This window comes from Gossypium hirsutum, chromosome D06, assembly GCF_007990345.1.
Source record: "Gossypium hirsutum isolate 1008001.06 chromosome D06, Gossypium_hirsutum_v2.1, whole genome shotgun sequence".
Taxonomy (NCBI): domain Eukaryota; kingdom Viridiplantae; phylum Streptophyta; class Magnoliopsida; order Malvales; family Malvaceae; genus Gossypium; species Gossypium hirsutum.
The window spans coordinates 6,917,447-6,938,124 of NC_053442.1; the positions used below are offsets into that span (position 1 = coordinate 6,917,447).

General features: G+C 29.7%; 2 protein-coding genes across 6 annotated transcripts; one reads left to right on the plus strand and one right to left on the minus strand.

Annotated features, from left to right (window-relative positions):
• Positions 1–643: 643 nt before the first annotated feature.
• Positions 644–9,659, plus strand: LOC121218258 (beta-galactosidase 16). Of its 5 annotated transcripts, none has more exons than XM_041095162.1 (18): positions 644–822; positions 2,823–2,918; positions 3,752–3,864; positions 3,965–4,031; positions 4,120–4,212; positions 4,300–4,443; positions 4,668–4,762; positions 6,521–6,626; positions 6,803–6,887; positions 7,294–7,412; positions 7,515–7,679; positions 7,768–7,949; positions 8,008–8,096; positions 8,194–8,297; positions 8,384–8,476; positions 8,558–8,662; positions 9,127–9,272; positions 9,359–9,659. In XM_041095162.1, the coding sequence occupies exons 1-18, from the start codon at positions 661–663 to the stop codon at positions 9,483–9,485; spliced, it is 2,091 nt and encodes a 696-aa protein (XP_040951096.1). In that variant the 5' UTR covers positions 644–660; the 3' UTR covers positions 9,486–9,659. The 5 variants fall into 5 exon arrangements, with proteins under 5 accessions (XP_040951096.1, XP_040951099.1, XP_040951098.1 ...); XM_041095163.1 differs by having other exon boundaries at positions 651–822; positions 9,345–9,659; XM_041095165.1 differs by lacking the exon at positions 8,558–8,662 and having other exon boundaries at positions 9,345–9,659.
• Positions 9,660–14,348: 4,689 nt separating this feature from the next.
• On the minus strand, positions 14,349–18,907 carry LOC107901394 (metal transporter Nramp5). Its single transcript, XM_016827387.2, has 13 exons — positions 18,679–18,907; positions 18,511–18,589; positions 18,392–18,432; positions 18,233–18,311; positions 18,042–18,146; positions 17,833–17,942; positions 17,553–17,734; positions 16,952–17,021; positions 16,679–16,852; positions 16,486–16,590; positions 16,256–16,387; positions 15,294–15,389; positions 14,349–14,867 (listed from the first exon to the last, which is right to left on the minus strand). The coding sequence occupies exons 1-13, from the start codon at positions 18,856–18,858 to the stop codon at positions 14,616–14,618; spliced, it is 1,605 nt and encodes a 534-aa protein (XP_016682876.1). The 5' UTR covers positions 18,859–18,907; the 3' UTR covers positions 14,349–14,615.
• Positions 18,908–20,678: the final 1,771 nt, after the last annotated feature.

The window sequence follows — 20,678 nt, forward strand, 5'->3', positions numbered from 1 at the left end:
TATACGTACTTCCAGAAGATAGTTTCGTGCACACTTATCAAAAATAAAATTTTCCCATATAATTAAATATTGTCAAATTTCTTTCTCCATAAAATCCTCCAAAGGTTTATATATTTATATATAACCATAATAATTTATTTACTCTTTTAACTTTATAAAAAAATTTGTTATTTTAATCTTTCATTTAATTTTTCGTTTTTTAAGTTCTTAAGCTTGTATTTTTGTGAAATCACCTCATACTGAATGGAAAAATTAACTTCGTTTTAACTTTTCAGATGTGGCATACACATAAATTTCCATGTAGATGGCATTTCATCATTTAACTAATTTTTAAAATTTTTAAAAATTCAAAAAAATTAAGATTATTAAAAAAAGTATAAAAATGAAAAAGAAATTATTCTTTAATATTTTTAAAAATTAATTAAATAATTAAATGACAATCCATGTACATGCCACATCAACAAATTTAAAAAATGATAATTTTTTCTTTTTTTTTAGAGTGATTTGATAAAAACAGGAGTTTAAAAGTTTAAAAAGACGAAAAATTAAATAAATACTAAAATAATATTTTTATAAAGTTAAAGGGCTAAAAAAAAATATTATGCCTTATATATACAAGTTAAGACAGAAAGCAAAAGAAGCGCAAAAAATTTAGAAGAGATGTTAGAGTTCATTACTTTTATTGTTTTAGCTACTGCTGGTTTTGGCAACAGTTATGGTTATAGCAAACCTGTAACATTCGATGGAAGATCCTTGATGATCGACGGCCAACATTTGCTTCTTTTCTCCGGTTCTATTCACTATCCTCGTAGCACTCCTCAGGTATATACATATATAAACTTCATCTAAATTTATTAAAATTCAATTTTTTTATTTTTTTTAAATTTAAAACAATTTAAAATCGAATCGCAACAAAAACGAATATTACTAGTATGGTTTCTATCATGCTTCACGCTGGTTGATTATTTTCGGAGCTAAATTATAGAGTGAATGTTTGAAGATTAAAATATTTACTTTTTATACTTTTATTTTCAGGAATTTAGTCTCTCTATTTTTCAAATTTAAAAATCCCAACCCAATTGTTAACACCGTTAAATTCTCTTATATTTAAATTTAACAAATAATTTTAACCGTGTTTACAACTCTTAAAAGTTACATGTGCATTTTAATCAAAATAAAGTGTTTGGACTAATCAATGATATTGTAAAAGTTAAGGTACCAAATTTTGTCAAAAAAGTTCAAGTACATAGACTAAATCTTAAATTTGAGTGTAGCATAGAGATCAAAATTGAAATTTAACCATTGTTATATAATCTTAAATTTGAGTATAGCATAAGGACCAAACTTAACATTTTACCATTTTAAGGTGAAAAAAGGGGGACCAAAATTGAAACATTGCCATTTTTCTTTTTTATATAATTATATACATTTTTTTGTTTCTTCCTTTTTTGGGGGGTATATAAGACAAATTCTACAAACAAACCTCATCCAAATAGGTACACATGTACTTTAATTTCTGTCAGTCCATTTCATTTTGGGTTGTAATAAGAATATTCCAATTATAATTAATAATAATATTCCAAACCTAAAACTGAAAGATAAACGTTTGCTTTTAGGAAAAGAGAATATATTTTTTTTATAATTAATATTCTAACAATTGAATCATCGTATTTTATTTATATAGATCGTATATTAAATTTGACGTAAATTAAAATTTTTTGATTGATAAATATTTATATGTATATATAATATTTTAGATCAATATTTTAGAGATATCAAACTAGTTCGAAAATGTATATGCATAATAAGTACAATTATACTGATGAATTCAACGCTTAAATCATCAAAATATTAATTATATAAAATTATAAAAAAACGTAAAACTGCTTTATGGAATAAAATTTTTTAATTCTACAAACTAAGTTAATATCGTAACAAGTATCACTAATTGATATTTAAAAAAATTATAAAAAAATACATAAATGAAACACATAACGTCTTTTAACCGAGTTTGTGTAGTTAAGAAACTCCACCACCTTTCTATCAAAATATCAAATAAAGTACACTTTCTTTTCAAAAAAAAAAGTGTAATATTATAATAATAAAAATGTGATTATTCAATTTTCATTTCTCGTGTATGAAGCTTTGATTTATATCCAAATAAAAGTCTTAATATAAAACAATATTCATTTGAAATAAATGCTAATTTAAATGAAAATTAAAGTATATGGCTAAATTTATATTAAATTTTTATGTTAAAATCATGTATAATTATATTTATATAAAATTTAAGACACATTACTTTTATATGTATTTGTTATACAATGATAGAAAAAATAACACGACCCAAAATTCGATCTACAAATCGATTCAGAAAACCCTCCTAAAAATTCAATTCCAAAGACCCTCGAGGGGAGGGGGAAAAACCTCCATTTTTAGGGGATCTTATTCTTCTCTACTTCTGGACTAGAATGATCGTCCCTTGACCTTTACACCCATTGGTCTAATATATCAATAAATTTTATATTTTTATTTTTATTTTTATTGTACAAAAATCTTGCTAAATGCTTTCAATATTTGGAATTTTATATTTTAATAAACTATAGACATTGAAATTGAATAGGTTGAGGCACGATTAATAGATAAAGAAAAATTATTCTTCAATAAAAGTCTAAGAACTTATTTGGTGCCAAATAAAGTTTAAGGGCTTATTTTGAGTGTAATTAAAATACAAGACTTTATCTAAATAAGGCGGTAAAGTTTAAGGGCTTGTTTAGAATATTAACCAATGGGGATTGTTCCAAAATAACCATTAATTACAGATGTGGCCATCACTTATATCCAAAGCAAAACAAGGAGGGATAGATGTGATTCAAACTTATGTCTTTTGGAACCTCCACGAACCCCAACAAGGACAGGTGAGGCTAATTTTGCTTTAGACGTATTGATGGATGGAGTTGGATTTAGGTATAATCTTAATACGTTTTATGTTTGTTTAAATTCGATTTGATCTAAAATATAAACTTAAAATTTTATTTAAATTCACTCATTTTTTTAAATTGTTAACTTAAGTACATTTTAATCTCACCCATGTTATTTTTAATTTTTTTTAAAAATATTTATATATATTTTTTAATTCAATACTTAATAATTTTATATATGATAAGTAACTTAACATTTTTTAATATTTTTGCATTATAGTATTATATATTACTATAGATTTATCATTTATGTGTTATAAATTATATAGTATATGAAAATAATATAATATAATATAATATAATAGATTACAAATCTAGAAAATGGGTCAAGTTCGAGCTTTGAATGATTGAGCCCAAATCCAACCAATATTTTAAATAAATTTATCTTTTTACTCAAGTCCATTCTAATATTTTTAAATTCGTTCTTGATATTTTTGAGTCTTAGCCAAAATAATAAATTGGGGCCCTTTTAAAAAAATATAAAATGCAATACAATAAAATAAAAACATATGCTAGTAATAAACTAAAAAAAATTAAGGCCCCTTTTATTTTGTTTTCTTTTTTTTCTTTTCCTACTTATAATGAAACGATTTGGCCCCTTACAACTCTGAGCTCTGGGCGGATGCACTTCCAAACTACCCAAGGCTAGCCTAAATATTTTTGTCCAATTTTTCAAATTTTGGGTGAGCCTAAGGGATTGAGCGAGATTCTCACTCATGAAAAAGTTAATTTTGATTTAATTCAAGCTTTGAAATTCAACAATTTTTCAGTACGATTTTAGTGGAAGCCGTGATATAGTAAGGTTCATAAGAGAAGTTCAAGCTCATGGCTTATATGTTTGCCTTAGAATTGGACCTTTCATTGAAAGTGAATGGACTTACGGGTAATAACCATTGCCATTGCTATTCATTCATTTCTTCTTCATCGGCATTTTATGCTAAAACTGATTGTTGATGGGTGCAACTGATTGTTGATGGGTGCAGGGGACTGCCATTTTGGTTGCACGATGTCCCTGGGATTGTTTTTCGATCCGATAATGGACCATTCAAGGTAAAAGTGCAAACCAAACTTGAGATACAAATAATTTAAAAGATTAAAGCAACCTAACAAAAATGAAAAATTGTCTCTTTAATAACAGTTTCATATGCAAAAATGGGTGAGAAAAGTGGTAAACATGATGAAATCAGAGAAACTATATGCTTCACAAGAAGGGCCAATCATATTATCACAGGTTTGATTTTTTGGGATTGAGAAAGAAAACCCAAAGTTTAGTTTTGGAATTTTGGTTGATCTGAGAAGATTTATGCACAAATTTCAGATAGAGAATGAGTATCAAAGGATAGAATCAGCTTTCAATGGGAAAGGATCACGTTATGTTCAGTGGGCTGCAGGCTTGGCTGTGGGACTTCAAACAGGGGTGCCCTGGATAATGTGCAGCCAGCAAGACGCTCCTGACCCTGTGGTATTTGTTTCTTCCTCTTCTTTTTCCTAATGTTTTCATTGATTGTAATTCCTACAAATACTTGGTGGGCAAGAAACAGCAACAGAGAAGGAATAGCCATTATCACCATTAGTAGCATCGATCCTCAACCAATATGCAATGATTACTCGCCCATCTATCAAAAAGAGAAATAATAATATGGTTTCATCTGTTTTCAGTTTGACACTAATATTTGGGATTTGCAGATAAACACATGCAATGGCTTTGAGTGTGGAGTAAAATTCGAAGGTCCCAACTCTCCCAATAAGCCATCCTTGTGGACTGAAAACTGGACAAGTTTGTACGTTTTTTTCTTTTTTCAGAATTTTAAGGATTTTTTTTTTAGATTTTAAGAATCTACTAATATGATTTATATATATATAATATTTAAATAACTAAATACATGTGATTAAGAATATTAAATGAACTCCAATTACATTTAAGCTCGTATTACCATTTTTTCTATAGAGCATTAAAATATTATCATGTTAGGTAGTATTATTTACCATGTTATAAAAAAATATCATCATGTTGGCGAAAGAAAAATTTAATATTAATGTATTTATAAAAGGTTTATTTAACAATTGAATCATAGGTAAAGTGTTAAATTATTTAAAAGAAAAAAAATTATCTTATCAATCTTAAGTTGGTCTCAAGTTGATATGTGACAGTAACTCGATCAACAATATTATCAATATAAATAAACAATATGGTTGAAAATGTTTGTCTGATAATATTAAAATGTATAAAATATATTAAAATAAAATTTTAGTTGAAATAGTAAAGGCAAAGTTCTGTAAATGTTGGTGGTGACATGAGTTTAAATCTCGCAACATGTAAGATGTTTACTGGTTTATTAAGAAATAATAAGAAAAAAGTATCATTGTAACAATATAACTTATTTTAAATGATAAACTAAATTATTAATCACCCAATTATGATTTTTTATCACCCAATAATGAAATATTATAAAATGATCGTTCAACTATTTAATTTTGTCACTAGCGTTCAAAAAAGACAAAATTGAATAGTTGGATGATTATTTATAACTTTTCATAATTGGGGACAAAAAAAAAATAATCTGTTGACTTCTATTGTAGTTTACCCTATTTTAAATATGAAAAGACACTTTAATAATTTCTCGAATCGAATTGGTGTTTGATTGACTTGTGAGACTAACTCAATCAGAAATTTAAATAGTATATATAATTTGAACTTTTCCTTTACAATTGAAAGTTTTAATTAGACCATTTTCTGAATTAAAGAATGGATACTTATTTTATAGGTAAATTACATGGTTGGTCATCTAATTTTTTTAAGTTTTTATTTTAAAAAAAATTGGGCATTGCCGTTAACAATTATTTTTATTTTAGTCACCCAACTTTAATAAATTTTCATTATCATCACTCACTTACTTTTTAAAAATTAATTTTATTTTTTTTAAAAAACTTGAGTTTTTACAGAAAATCGAGTTATTTAGTTGCAGAAATGAAACTTAAATTTTTCCTTATAACTCAATTCTCGATAAAAACTTATATTTCCCCCTCTTATAGGAAATAAAACTAAAAATTAATTCTAAAAAAACAAAAAAAAAAGTTAAAAGAATTGAAAAGGTAAAATGATTTTCCTATAAAAACCCATGCAATTTTCTATAAAACCATAATTTTTTTTCACCATAGAAAAAAAACTAAAATTAATTTGAAAAAAAATAAGTTTGCACTTAAAAGTTTTAAGAAATAAATAAAACAATTCATAAGTTAGAGATCTGATTAAATTGGGTCAAAAACAATTCAACTTAAATTGTGATTAATATATAGAAGATATACTCGAATAAAAGTTTTAAGGGTTTATTTAATATATTAATCACGAAGAAATATCAACTAATCTTTTTGATACAATACCTAGAATTACTTATAGCTTCTCCTTAACTCTTAAATAATAGGATAATGTGTTTCAACATATTTGAACTCACGTCCTCCCATATTAACAACAATATCGATGTCAATCGAGTTAATACTCAATCATTACCAAGTAACTTTTTTTAGATTTTCGGTTTCAGCGTGCAAAGGTATGGTGAGGAGCCGTTCATAAGGTCTGCCGCAGATATTGCTTTCCATGTTGCATTGTTCGTTGCCAAAAATGGAACTTATGTAAATTACTACATGGTAACCACATTTCTTTTAATCTTTTTAAATTGATTTTTACATTTTATAATTAATTTTTAAATATTTTCATAAGATTTTTACATTTCTCAAGTCTTCTGTTGATAGCTGTCCCAATAATATATGCTTAATGCCAAATGTCACAATCTTTCCAATAATATTTGTTACTGTTTAAACAGTATCATGGAGGAACCAATTTTGGAAGAACAGCTGCTGCAAATGTAATTACAAGTTACTACGATCAAGCCCCTCTTGATGAATATGGTATGCTTCCAATTTAAATTTTCATTTAAGTTAAAATATACTTTGAAGTTTCTATATTTTGTAATTTATAATTTAATTTCTTTATTTTTAATTTTAAGAATTTAGTCATTATATTTTTTAGATTAAAAAATTTAGGTCCAAGTGTTAGTGTCACTTTAAAATTTTCAGTGACATTTTGAAATTAAAAAAAAAACATTTATTTTGTAGCCATATAACAAAAAATAATGTTGTAATGAACATGAATTTGACAGAAAAAACGGTGTTTACAATTATATTTACATTTTTAAATTTGAAAAACAGAGGGACTAAATTTCAAATGTATAAAGAGTATAGGGACTTAGAGCATAATTTAACCTCTATTTATTTAACCCATAATTTTCAGCTTCAAACTAAATTAGTATTTCAGGTTTAATTAGGCAACCTTTATGGGGTCACCTTAAGGAATTGCATGCTGCAATAAAATTATGCAAAGTTCCTCTCCTTGCTGGATCTTATGAAACTTCCTCTTTGGGTCATCTTCAAATTGTAAGTACATTTCATAGTGTATTACATATATATATATATATACACATATGTATGTATGTATATGCATTGAATTGAAACATTGTTTCATCTGTTATGTTAAAGGCTTATGTATTCAAAGGAAAATCAGGGAAATGTGCTGCATTTCTGGTGAACAATGATAATACCTCAAATGCTAGAGTTCGTTTCCAGAATATTTCATTCGAGTTGCCTTCAATGTCGATAAGCATCCTTCCCGACTGCAAGAACGTAGCCTTTAATACTGCGAAAGTAAGACTCGAGATTCACGGTCTTCGGTTTCTTTCATTACAAGAAACAAATCATACTATCATAGTTCAAGCTTTGCTTATATTAACAGGTAAGCACACAGTACAATACAAGGTCAAGGACAGTGAAATACAAGTTTGATTCAATGGAGAGATGGGAAGAGTTCAATGAGCCTATCCCGATCTTTTCGAATACTTTGTTGAAAGCTAATGCATTGTTAGATCATATGAGTACCACGAAAGATACATCGGATTACCTTTGGTACACTGTCAGGTAAGCTTCGATCACAAACTGTTTGTTTTGAACCGCAGTTGATCCCCGAAAAATGCAGCTTTCAACATGAATCCGATGCTGAAGCCGAACTTTCTGTAGTATCCAACGCTCATGTTGTACATGCATTCGTCAACGGAGCATACAAAGGTGAACCACATCCATCTTTTTAACCTCCTTTTTCACGGTTTTAGCTGAAGATTTGAACATTTAAACCCGAAAACCATTCATATTATTCGGTGTCTAGGATACGCACACGGCGGGAAACACAACTTTGCATTGGAGAATCCTATTGAGTTGAAAAATGGAACAAATCACATCACCTTACTTAGTGTAATGGTTGGATTTCCGGTACTTTAAATCCCAAATCTCTAAAAACTCAAAGTTTCGGTTAAGTTTGATGATCAATAATCACCTAAATGGATCGTGGTGTATAGAATTCGGGAGCATATCTTGAACGTAAAACTGCAGGCATACGAAGTGTTAGGATTCAAAACAGATACCTCAATAACTATCAATGGGGATATCAGGTAATTTAATTACATTTTTCTCCATGATGTTACCTGTTTGTTACTACATAAGTTTTGATGAAAGTTTTTTTGTTGAAGAAGATTGGGTTATTAGGAGAAAATTTAAGCATATTTACTGATAATGGAAGGAATAAAGTTGAATGGAGTAGGTTCCAAGGCAGACATAGTCGGCTAATTTGGTATAAGGTAATTAACTAATGAAGTTATTCAAATGGGGTTTAACCATATTTATGATGTCATCAATTTCCTTGTTATTTTTTTGGTAAATATATCATGGATGCCCCTATACTAGAAGTTAGAGAGCATTTTAGCCCTTATACTCAAAAAGTTGGACAAATTAATCCCTATACATTAGAGTAAAAAGTAAATTAATCATTTTATTAAAAATTTTATTCATTTTTACTGTTAAAAACTGGTCCTGCACGTCAACAGGAGGTACACGTACAGCATGTCACTGTTTAATTGTTTTGTCAGTCACATCAGTTTTTAATAGTATAAAGGTATGAAATTTAAAAAAGAAATGACAAATTTGCTCTTTAATCTAACTTATAGTAACTAATTTGCCTACTTTTTGAGTAGAGGAAAAAAATACAATCTAACTCTTAATGCAAAAACTTTCATGATACTTTCATTTTTTTTTTTATTTGCAGACTGTGTTTGATGCACCTGGTGGAAATGATCCACTAGCATTGAACCTTGGCTCAATGGGAAAGGGTGAAGTGTGGGTGAATGGCAAAAGCATTGGACGATATTGGGTCTCAATTCATACACCACAACAAAGACCTTCACAAACATGGTACTAAAAGTTTCTGTCTTAATAGAAACATGAACCGATTGAGTTAACTCAAGATTCGAATTATGTTTTTAGTTTTCTTTTTTCAGGTACAATATACCTCGATCTTTTTTGAAACCTGAAGAAAACCAGTTAGTTTTAGTGGAAGAAGAATATGGGGATCCTCTGGGGATCACATTGGACAGTGTTTCAATTACAAAAGATGCTAAATATTAGTAGTGCTTTTTTTTTATGTATTCATATGTATGTATGTTGAGACTACAAGTGTATGCATGTGAAAGGGGAAAAACGTTGATGATTGTAATACTTAATTTCTTAAATAAATTCTTAAAATTATAAATGAAATTGAGAATACTATGATTAAAAAAATAAACTAGCATATTAAACATAAATTAATTGCAATTATATTATGATTGATTAATGTTTCTTATTATATAATTCCAAATTTAATTCAAACAACCAAAATCATAATTTTTTTAATTTATCTATTTGTAATTAAAATAACAATCGAAAGAGTAACAATATGGTCAGACATAAAAATTCGTTACACAATTTAGAAGACTTTCGTATGTTCATGATATCTTTACTAGCGAGTAATCCATTATCAATCTATAGTACAATATGTGACTTAAGTTTAACTCACTTACCAAGTTGCAAACAAACATCAAGAACAATTTATTTACCAAGTAATTGCACTAAAATTAGTTCCTCACAATGAACAATTAAATGTTCTTTGAGCCTCTTAGATAATTGATTTATATTGAGACCATAGGTATAAATAATATTGTCATAAATCGACAAAGTAATATTTCCACTTATTGATATGAAGAGGCATATCCTCTGACTTTCCTTGATACCTAATCAAATGTATGAAAGAGTCTTTGAACAACCATATGTTGTTCTGAAAATCATTATAAAAGATTTCGACAAGATAATTTATTTTTCTATAGAAAGAAAAATCCGTTCAAGAAAGACTTCGGAAGATGTTGATCATAAATGAGAAGATTGATTATATAGAAAAAGGAAAATGAATTCGTATTCACATGCATGAAAATTATATGGAAACAAGAATAATCTTAGATTAAAAATTGAAATAGATTTCTTTGAAGTAATAAAACTCTTCAAATTAGAGAGAGAACAATAACAAATGCAAAGAAGAAGCATCTTTTACCCAATAGCAAAGGGCTTGAACTAAGATTTCTAGATGGATGGGATGAGGTTTTAGTGCCTCTAACACATAATTTAAATGTGAAAATTTGTCCTTCAAAAAATTTGAATGAGTTGATTATAAATTATGAGATTTTATTGTCTTTTTAAGAAACTGGAATTCCTTTTTTTTAATGTTCTTTTATGTAAATAATTTTTTTGATATTATACATATCCATTTTACCGTCCATGTTCAGGGTTCGGGGTTGCCCCTCTCAACTATGTTGTCTCCAATATGTGAACCTACATTCTCCCTTTAAAAGTGCAATATGTCTTATCATTGCACCCAACCACTTGTTTTGTCAACTTATATTTTCAATTATTTTTACTTTATTTTTTTCTTTTTATTTTAATTGATTTATTTTTTATTAAAACTTTTAAATAAAAGCAAATAATTAAATTTTAAATTAAAATAATAGCAAAAACACAGAGCTTCCCATACATCTAAAATTAGGAGTTTCCTTCTCAGCTAGCTTCAAACCAGAGGAAGACGATGATCACTATTGTTGACACCATTTTTTTGGATGAAAAACGGGGTCAATTTGGATTTTGGAAATGAAAACAAAAATAGGGAGTCGCCACCAATCCCTTTTTTATGAGGTGTGATTGGATTACCTTGAAAAATGGTTGTTTTTAACAAACGGTTTGATTTTGTTAAAACAACGGTTTTGGTCCACGAAATTTAGAAAACGGGTTCGGGAGTTGGTTACGCACGAGGAAGGATTAGCACCCTCGATACGCCCAAAATTGGTACCTAGTTGATTACTTAATGTCTTAATGTCGAAAATTGAGAATTTAAAAGAATTTTAAAAATATGATCCTTGTATTAAAAAGTTGAAAATCTTGGAAAAAGTGGCATATTTCACGTTAATCGAGAAAAGACATCATATCCAGTAAGTTAGGATACAATGTCTCGAATTCTCGATACGCGAATAAAAATGCTTATTTAAAAGATAGGTTTAGCCATCTCGGATTTGAAAATGAGATCACGACCAGTAAGTTAGGACGCGATTTTTTAATCCCGAGATCATTTAAAATTTGAGTTTAAAAAGATTCGTGTCTTTAGATTTATTGTGAAAGTCGAAACCCAGTAAGTTAGGGTACGACTTTCTTAAATCTAAACACGAAATTTTGTTTACTCAAAAAGTTATAATTCATACATTGAATGAAATATTTTATTCACGAAATAGTAAAAATAAGATACGATGTTAATATGCGTAACTAAATAAATATGAATACGATGATGTAAAAACAATGCAAGTAATAGCAACGAAAATAAGATAAATAAAAGGTACAGACCAATAACATACGAAATAGCAATGTATACAAGCAAATAAAATTAAAGCACTCGTTCAAAATAATAATGAAAATGTAAATAAATAAATGAATAAAATTATAAAAATGTAAAGATATATATATGTAAGTATACATCAAAATTTGAAAATAATAATAAAAATAAAATAAAAAAGTAAATAGTGATATTTATATATATGTTTAAAATATATTAAAAATATAGATGTAAATAGGTATATACGAATTAGAAAGTATATAAAAAATATAAGTATGTACATATAAATATATTTATAAGAATTAGAAAATATAGATATAAGTATATGTATATACAAATTATAAAATATACGAAAATATGATTTTGTATGTATATATTAAATAAGTTAAAAGAATACATATACATGTACGTATATACGCAATTTTATAATAATATAATATATCACCTATTATCTAAGATTTATATAAGTAAATATATGTATAAATATAATGATAGTAATAATAATAGTAGTAATAATACTAACAATAATAGTAAAGATAATAATAGTAAATAATATTAATAATAATAATAATAAAATAAACAAAATAATAAAGCGACAAAAAAAAAGGGCTAAATCGAAATAAAATAAAATAAAAATACTGGGCGAATTTGGAATAAAAAGGACGAAGAGGACCAAAATGTGACTCACGCGAAAGGACGGAGGGCCAAAACGGAAAATATCCCAATTATTAGGACACGTGTCCATTCTATGAGTGCAAGACTAAATCAAAAACGCTAAAAATAATTTGGGCAAAAATTATAAAATCTAAAAATGTAAATAGGACTAGATTGAAACACCCCAAAAGGGCGGAAGGGCCAAATGGGTAAATAACCCAATCATCAAAACACGCGGATCCTGAGACGCGGGTCGGGTCGCGCGCGCGGGTCAGGGCCAAAACGGCGTCGTTTTGGCACCTGACCCCTAAGGTTAAAACGGCGCCGTTTTGTTAACACATTAAAACTAATTTTTTTTTACAAAAAATTCATTTTTCAGTTGAAGAGAAACAAAAAAATTTCAAAAAAAAAATTTTCCCCTCTGCTTCCTTTTAAAAAGAACGACGACCCCTCCCCTCCCTTCTATCAAAACTCCGGCCATTAAAGCCTTTTCGGCCTCCGGCGCACCGCCATCGTGGCCCTAGGCCGACGGCAAGGGAAATGGGCTACTCGGCCCTCCCATCGTAGCGCACCAAAGCTCGGCCAACAACTCGAAGGACCGAGGGCTTTAGATCCCTCCCTAGAAACTGATTCCGGCAACGGTAAGAGGTCCTCCGACGACGGAGCCACAGGCGAGTAGGTGCGGCCTCTTTCCTTTTCCTTTTTTATTTAATATACAAAATAAAGAAAATAATAAAAAAATAAAAAGAAATGCAAATCTGATAAAAAAATAACCTTGAATCTATTTTTTCCTTTTATTTCTTTCTGTTAATGTGGTTTTTTTTGTTTTTTACAAAAATCGGAAGAGACTATACAAAGATGATATTCGGCCTCTTTATAGCCGATTTTGCTTCTATTTTTCTCTGCTATTGCTGCTTGCGTGTTTTCTTCTTTGTTGCAGGTAATTGACGTTGATGGAGCAAGTGGGTGAGGGGACGTGCGGTGCGGCAGTGGCAGAGCTAGGGACGTGCGGCGCTAGGCTAGGGTTAGGGGGATTAGGTTTCTTTTTTAGGATTTGGGCTGATTGGGTTTGATTTAGGTGGGTTGGGATTTGGGTATTTATTGGGCCATCTGATTTGGGTTTGTAATTGGGTTATTTTGGGTTTGTTTGCCTGGGCCGGGCGAAATTGGGCTGCTACAACTATTTCTAAGCAGCTTGAGTTAGACACCCCATTTTCATCCTAGAATGTTGGAATGGAGCCAAACCTTTGCCATTGGAGAGGAGTTACATGCAACTCCCCCCTCAACAACTCCATACTTTCCCTTTCCTTGGCGGGGTTTGGTCTAACTCCACTTTCCTTCCCATGCTTTGCCAGATTGATGCTTTGCAATCGCTTGACTTTTCCAGCAACTTGTTTAACTCAATCCCAGATGAGTTTTTCAACAGTTGTGGAGGGATTGATGGGTTAAAGAGCTTCAACTTTAGCAATGTTTTCCCAATTAGAATTCGACTCAGGCTTGTTCTCTATAACTACTTCCTTTTCAAATGATTGTCTAACTCATGGTGGTTGGTTCGCACCGGTTCCAGTTGTATCAATCGGGCAAGTTAACTCAAAATTTCTCAGGCTTTTCAAATTTTGACATCCCTAAATAGGGTGAAACGATAGGGTAAAACGAAATGAGACGATTATGAATGTATTTGATATTCACAAAAATTAGTAATAATATTCAAACTTCAATATCCATAGCGAACAAAACAGAATTTAAAATAAAGCAAGTAACAATTGAAAGACGATAGATTTGACCATATTCACTCCGACCTCACTCCATTTCCCTAATTTTAGGTTAAACCAAACTTTTTATTGTCCAATTTTAATAAAAAATTGTTATGGTTTCTACCATTAATTGTGCATATTAATTTATAGTTTCTATTGCTAAACACACTTGGAACAAGTGATGAAGAGTTCATCTTTATTCATTAACTTAAACTACAAACAACAAGAATATAACAAAGCATTATGACATGTTTTTGGACAAGTATAAAATCTTAGCTCATAAAGGTTACAAATGAAGGTAGTTTCAAACCTAGAAAAAAAAAACAAAAGAAGGGAATCTAACCCAAGATTCATATTTTAACTTCAACGAACATAATAGTATTTTTTTTAAGCTTGAATTGAGAGATCGAAACTACCTAATATGGCAATATCATTGCATTCAAATCAAACAACTTGGGTATCTGCTGCTTCATCTTTTTGGGGCTCCACATATGTAACAACAATGTCTTTTCTGAATGTTAGATAGATGACTGCAATAATGTAAATCGCCATTAAAGGAAACACAATGATTCCAATGAATACATTCCCTACTTTTGGTACATCATTGTGAATCAACCAGTCTACAAACGATGTTATTAAATAGTACACGTTGATGCCAATGATTCCAATGCCTAAAATCCATGAAATCACAATTATCTGCGATGCAATAAAAATATAATTATCAGCTAAGAACATAAATAAGCAAAAAATAAAAGATACTAAAGAGAGAAATAATAGTAAAAGTATCTTAAAGGCTCCTATATTAGGAGTTAGATTGCATTTTACTCATCAAAGAGCTGATCTCTTTATGTTAAAAATTTTATCCATTTTTACTATTAAAAACTGGCATGGTTATCGAAATAACCAAACAATAACACATGGATGGTCATGTGTAACTCATGCTAATGTATAGGGACTAGTTTTTAATAGTAAAAATGGATGGAAACTTTAACAAAATGACAAGTTTGCTCCATGATTTAACATATAGAGACTAATTTACCTATTTTTTAATAAATATGAAAATATACAATCTGATTTTTAATACAGGAACATCTATTATACTTTTATCTAGAAATAACTCACAATTATGGAGTTCTTGTAAGGTCCCATCTTGGTTGAGCTGCTACTAAATTTAAGGAGTGGGATTAGAGCAAATGGTAGCTCAAATGAAAGAATCATCTGCAAAATCCATTACCAAATTTACAAGTAATATTTTTAGCTTAAAATATATTCATTGATAAAATAATTCTTCGATCATCGAATTAGAAGTGCTCATGGGCTAGGCCTATTCAAGGTATTTAGACTTTTTTTTTGGCTCAGCTCGAAAAATAGGTTTATTTTTTGCTTAAGCTCGACCTGATTTAAGGAAAGTAAACTCGAGCCCAATCAGCCCGTCCATATTTGATTTTTTAGATTATTTTTATATAAAATTAAATTTTTTAAAAATATAATACACTAAATGCATTAAAAAATTTAAAATAAAAGTTTTCTAATAAATTAAAAAGTATTTATATTAAAAACGTACGATCATAAATATAATAAATGTATTATATTAAAAAACACAAACAAATATAATAAATATTTTATTATATTAAATATAAATTTTAGAATTTTATATTTTGGGTTGAGTTATTTAGTTGAATAAGTTTCTTTTAGGTCATGGACAACGGGTTTAATCATAATTAGCTTAGTGATTTAATATAAATATAAATATATATAATTATTATTTATAGTATATAACTAATATAATATTATTTTACAACATAATATTTGGACTAGGCCGGGGTCAGGTCAAAAAATCTTGTTCAAGGCCAAACCCATATAAAAAACGGGCCTTAAATTTTAGCCAAATCCATTTTTCAGGCCTTGTATTTTATCTAAACCCTCCTATTTTTCGAACAGACATTTAAACCTAAGCAGGTGACCCAGCCCATAAACAGGTTTACCAAGAATTTAATAAGTTTGGGATTCGATTCCGTTATTTAGAATCCCTTGGGGTTGCGATATGCTTTGTTAAAAAAAATTGATCTTAGATATATTCTAACCGATGCAATGATAATTAGTCGACCGGCCCCTTGAGATCCACCAATGATGGACACAACGAGACTAGGTGTAATGGCAATACACCTAGTCATTATATTCCTCACCCATTTCTTCATTTTAAGATTCAAGAAACCCTAAAAAGAAACAAACATCATATGATAAAGTTAATTAAGTGTCATTAGATAAATGATTAATTAACACAACTTTTAAAAAAGGGTTTAAATTGCAAAACCTGCATGATAAATTGTCCTGCATAAGTCCCTGTAATGGTAGAGCTTTGCCCTGATGCTAAAAGTGCAACGGCATAAAGGGCTTTGCTAGATTTCCCCAACACATTCTGCAATATTGGCCAAAACAGAGTTTCTTACCTTCAATTTTGGTTTGCTAATGAAAAGTTTTAGTATGTTTAATTAGTAATTTTGGACCTGGAGAAGGAAAGAAGCTGAGTTGAGATTAAGATCGTTGCAACGTTTCTGGTTAGCACTGGAAATATTATCAGCTGTGCAGACCGCGGCGGATACCGAGACAACCGCCACGTTGATTAAAAATGCCACAAACAAGGCGATGCCACTCTCTATTAGAAAATATCTACAAGCATCCTGACCAAATCAATGAAAGCAACCATAACTTAGCATGCATTAACAAACTAGAACTATAGCATTCAACTTTCAATGATGATATTGTTTACTTTGGCTTACATTAACACCTCGAACAGAGTTTGGTACTTTTCTGCTGAGCACCAGAGCTGAGTGAAGGAAGAGATTGTGCCTGTAATTCACACCATTTTTTGTAGTTAGAATTAATTAAGAGCTTTATTGAAATGTGATATAATGAGATTTGGTCCTGCTGTTATAAAGTCAGTGATAAAGGTTTCGAAGATTTTATGAGAGTTTATTAGTGGCTCATGTGAAGTGCACATGAAAATCTTCTAAGGAACCTTTCTATCCGCAAGATTTTCAAAAGAAATTATATAACAATATATGTAGGGCGAGCAAAATTAGATTCAATTTGAAAAAAAAAATTGAATTTCGAATTAATTGAATCGAGTTATTCGAGTCAACTCAAATAACAAATTTGAGTTTCAAGTTAAAGTCGGGTTGAATTTTGCAATTCGAATAATTCGAATAACAAATTGGTGTAAATACTCTTTTGGTCCCTATCAATTTTGAAAATGAACAAATTAATTTCTCTTTCAACAAAAATTACAAAATAATTTAAAATAATTTTCAAAATTCAAAATATTTATAAAAATTTTAAAAGTGAAGTAGAAAGTGATTGATGTTATAATGTTCATCTTACGGCATAACAAGGGCACCCAAGAGGGCAATGGCGTCGCCGGTGGCTCCTTGGCCATTAAGTTTAGGAACAAACATGCCTTTAACCACACCTGATGCTGGTGGCTTTACGTAACTCATTTCCCCAAAGAAACATCCCGCCATTACAAACACCAGTACTGCTATCAGCATTTCTAGCTTCCTCACCTTTTCATTATATACATCATATTCAACAAAACAAAACCATTAGCAAATATTAACCTTCTCTAATTTAACATTTACATATACAAACACAAATTAATTACCCCATATCTCTGCAGGCCAAGGAGGAGGAGAGTGCTTAAACCCGTCAATAAAACTCCAACCCATACTGGGATGTTAAACAGTATATTCAATCCAAAGGCTGTCCCAATCACTGCCACATATATATAAATGCATCATATATCTTGTTTTCAGTACTTGGTTTTTGAACTATTTACTCATGATGTAAATGATGACTTAAATAACAAGAAACCTTCAGGTATATCAGCAGCTATGACAGCAATCTCTGCTAGAATCCATAAGCAATATTTCACCATTCTTGGGTACTCAGCCTTACACAATTCTGATAAGTGTTTGCCTGAAAAGTTAAATAAAGCTAAATTATAACATCAGAAATGGAGATTTTGTTAATTATTAGTATAAAATATGTATATAATCAATTACCAGTGCTGACTCCAAGATTTGCAGCAAGAGATTGGATTATGAGAGCAAAGACTAATCCGATCAAAACCACCCACAGCAGCTGAAGATTGCAAAGGTTTCATGTTGTTGCATTTAAGAATATTATAAATATAAAGGCTTTATCTTGAACTTAAGTATTACCTCATATCCATGGCTGGCTCCTGCTTGTAAATCAGTTTCCACTGTGACATGACGTCAATTAGATTATGATCAAATAAGGAAACATTAAAATCAAAGGAGAAAGAGTGGAAATGGCTTACAGTTTCCAGGATCAAGATAAGCTAATGAAACAAGGAAACCAGGGCCTATAAATGACAAAAACTTTCTCCATCCAGGTTTCTAAAAAATAATCCCATAGAAACATCAATCACAAACCAAATAAACAGCCTCTCCCTCTCTCTCTCTTTATATATATAAAGAAATGGAACCTGATCATGATTGGGGCCATCATGTTTATCATTGAAACGTTTGCTGTTGTTATCAGAGAAGGATTGTGGGGTGGTGGTGTCGGGCTCCACATTGAGAGCAGCTATGCGGTTGCTTCCTCCACCCCATGATTGAGGAATTACTGCAACATCGCCTCCTTGCTGTTGATGCAAACTTCCCATATCTCTTTTTTCTTTTTAAGTTTACTGATTACTGTATAGTTACAGTGACACATATATTGAAGAAACTGAAACATTGCATTTATAGTGCAATATGTACAACTTATCCAATATTTGCATACATGTTTTTTTTTTGAGGTGCTGACTAGCCAGTTACTATCTTTACATAACATGCAAATAAAAAATTGTTCAATTTTATTAGTGATATCATGACATGCCAATTGTTATGATGTATCTATACAAAGGAGGACAGGTTCATGCCACTTCATCTCTGTTAATTAATTAATTAATAAAAAATTGCGTAGTCATTGTCAATGTGCTTAATTAACAAACCAGATGAGGCGTAAATTAGTAAAATAAAGTAAATTAGGACCCAAAAATGGCATGCATGGGATATTTCTGCTTTACATTTGGAGCCAATGTAGCTTTATGTATGATTGCATGAATCGGACAACTGGTTAGTTAGCATGGCGGCAATGCCCATTTGGTAATATACAAGTGTGTGCGTCTCATGCTGCTATTCCCCTTGCCCATATTATTTTTATAATTAAACATGTCTTCCTTTCATATTCATTAGTATGATTTTTTTAGATTATAAAATTTAAATGGTTGGTGCATTTAAAATTTAATCTCTATTTTTTTATTTTTAAGAATTTAGTTTTTTTTTATTTTTAAAATTTAAAAATTTAAATTTAATTATATTAATATTATTTAAATTCACCTGCTAAATTCACTATTCTAATATGATGAATTTTTGAGAAATATACACTTGGTAGTCATGTAATAAAAAAAATATTATAACGGACCTGAATTTAACAGATAGTTTTAACGGTGTTGGTAATTCTTAAAAATTCACAAATCAAAATAAGGTATTTAGAATAATTAGTGACATTAAAAAAAGATTGAGGTACCAAATTATGTAAAAAAATTAAAGTATAGAGATTAAATTTCAAATTTGAGGATAGTATAGGGATCAAATTTGAAATTTGACCATTGTTATATAATCTCAAAAAAAGTTGTGTATTTGGGCACCGGTCAACATTTTAATCAAAATAAAACATTTAGACTAACTATAACAATATAAAAGTTAAGGTATCAAATTATGTCAAAAATTAGATATAAAGATTAAATTTTAAATTTGAGCATAATATAGAGACCAAAATTAAAATTTAACCATTATTATATAATCTTAAATAAAAAGTATGTATACATCAACATTTTAATCCAAATGAAGAATTCAGATTAACAATAACGTACTAAATTATGTCAAAAATTACAGCATAAAAATTAAATTTAAAATTTGAGCACAATATAAAGACCAAAACTATAATTTGATACTTCTTACATAATCTAAAAAAATAAAAATAAAAAAGGTTTGTTTATGTATTTGGACAGGTGCCCAAGGAATTTCTTTTGATATAGAGAGTAGATAATTTTGTATATTCTAATTCATATGCTGCAAAATATTCTCATCATCTTTAATCAGAATGGGTCACTTGAAGGTTTTGTCCAAATTGTACTTTCTAATGCTTGTGAATTCACTGCTCTATCCCTCCCTCTAAAATATAGAGGGCTTTTAGATTTGGTCCCTATCTTATGAAAGCCTCTCTGATTAGGATAGTTCAAACTAAACGCGGATGGTTCTTCTTTGGATAATCCGGGGAGAATAGGGGCCGACGCTCTCATTCGAGACCACAATGGCAATTGGGTGATCGATGCCTATCGCCATATACGAAGAGCGGCCAGTGTAGAAGTTGAGCTTTGGGCACTCCGTGAGATTGAAGCAGATGCTACTCCTGTGCTTTACTTTATGCAGTCTTCTA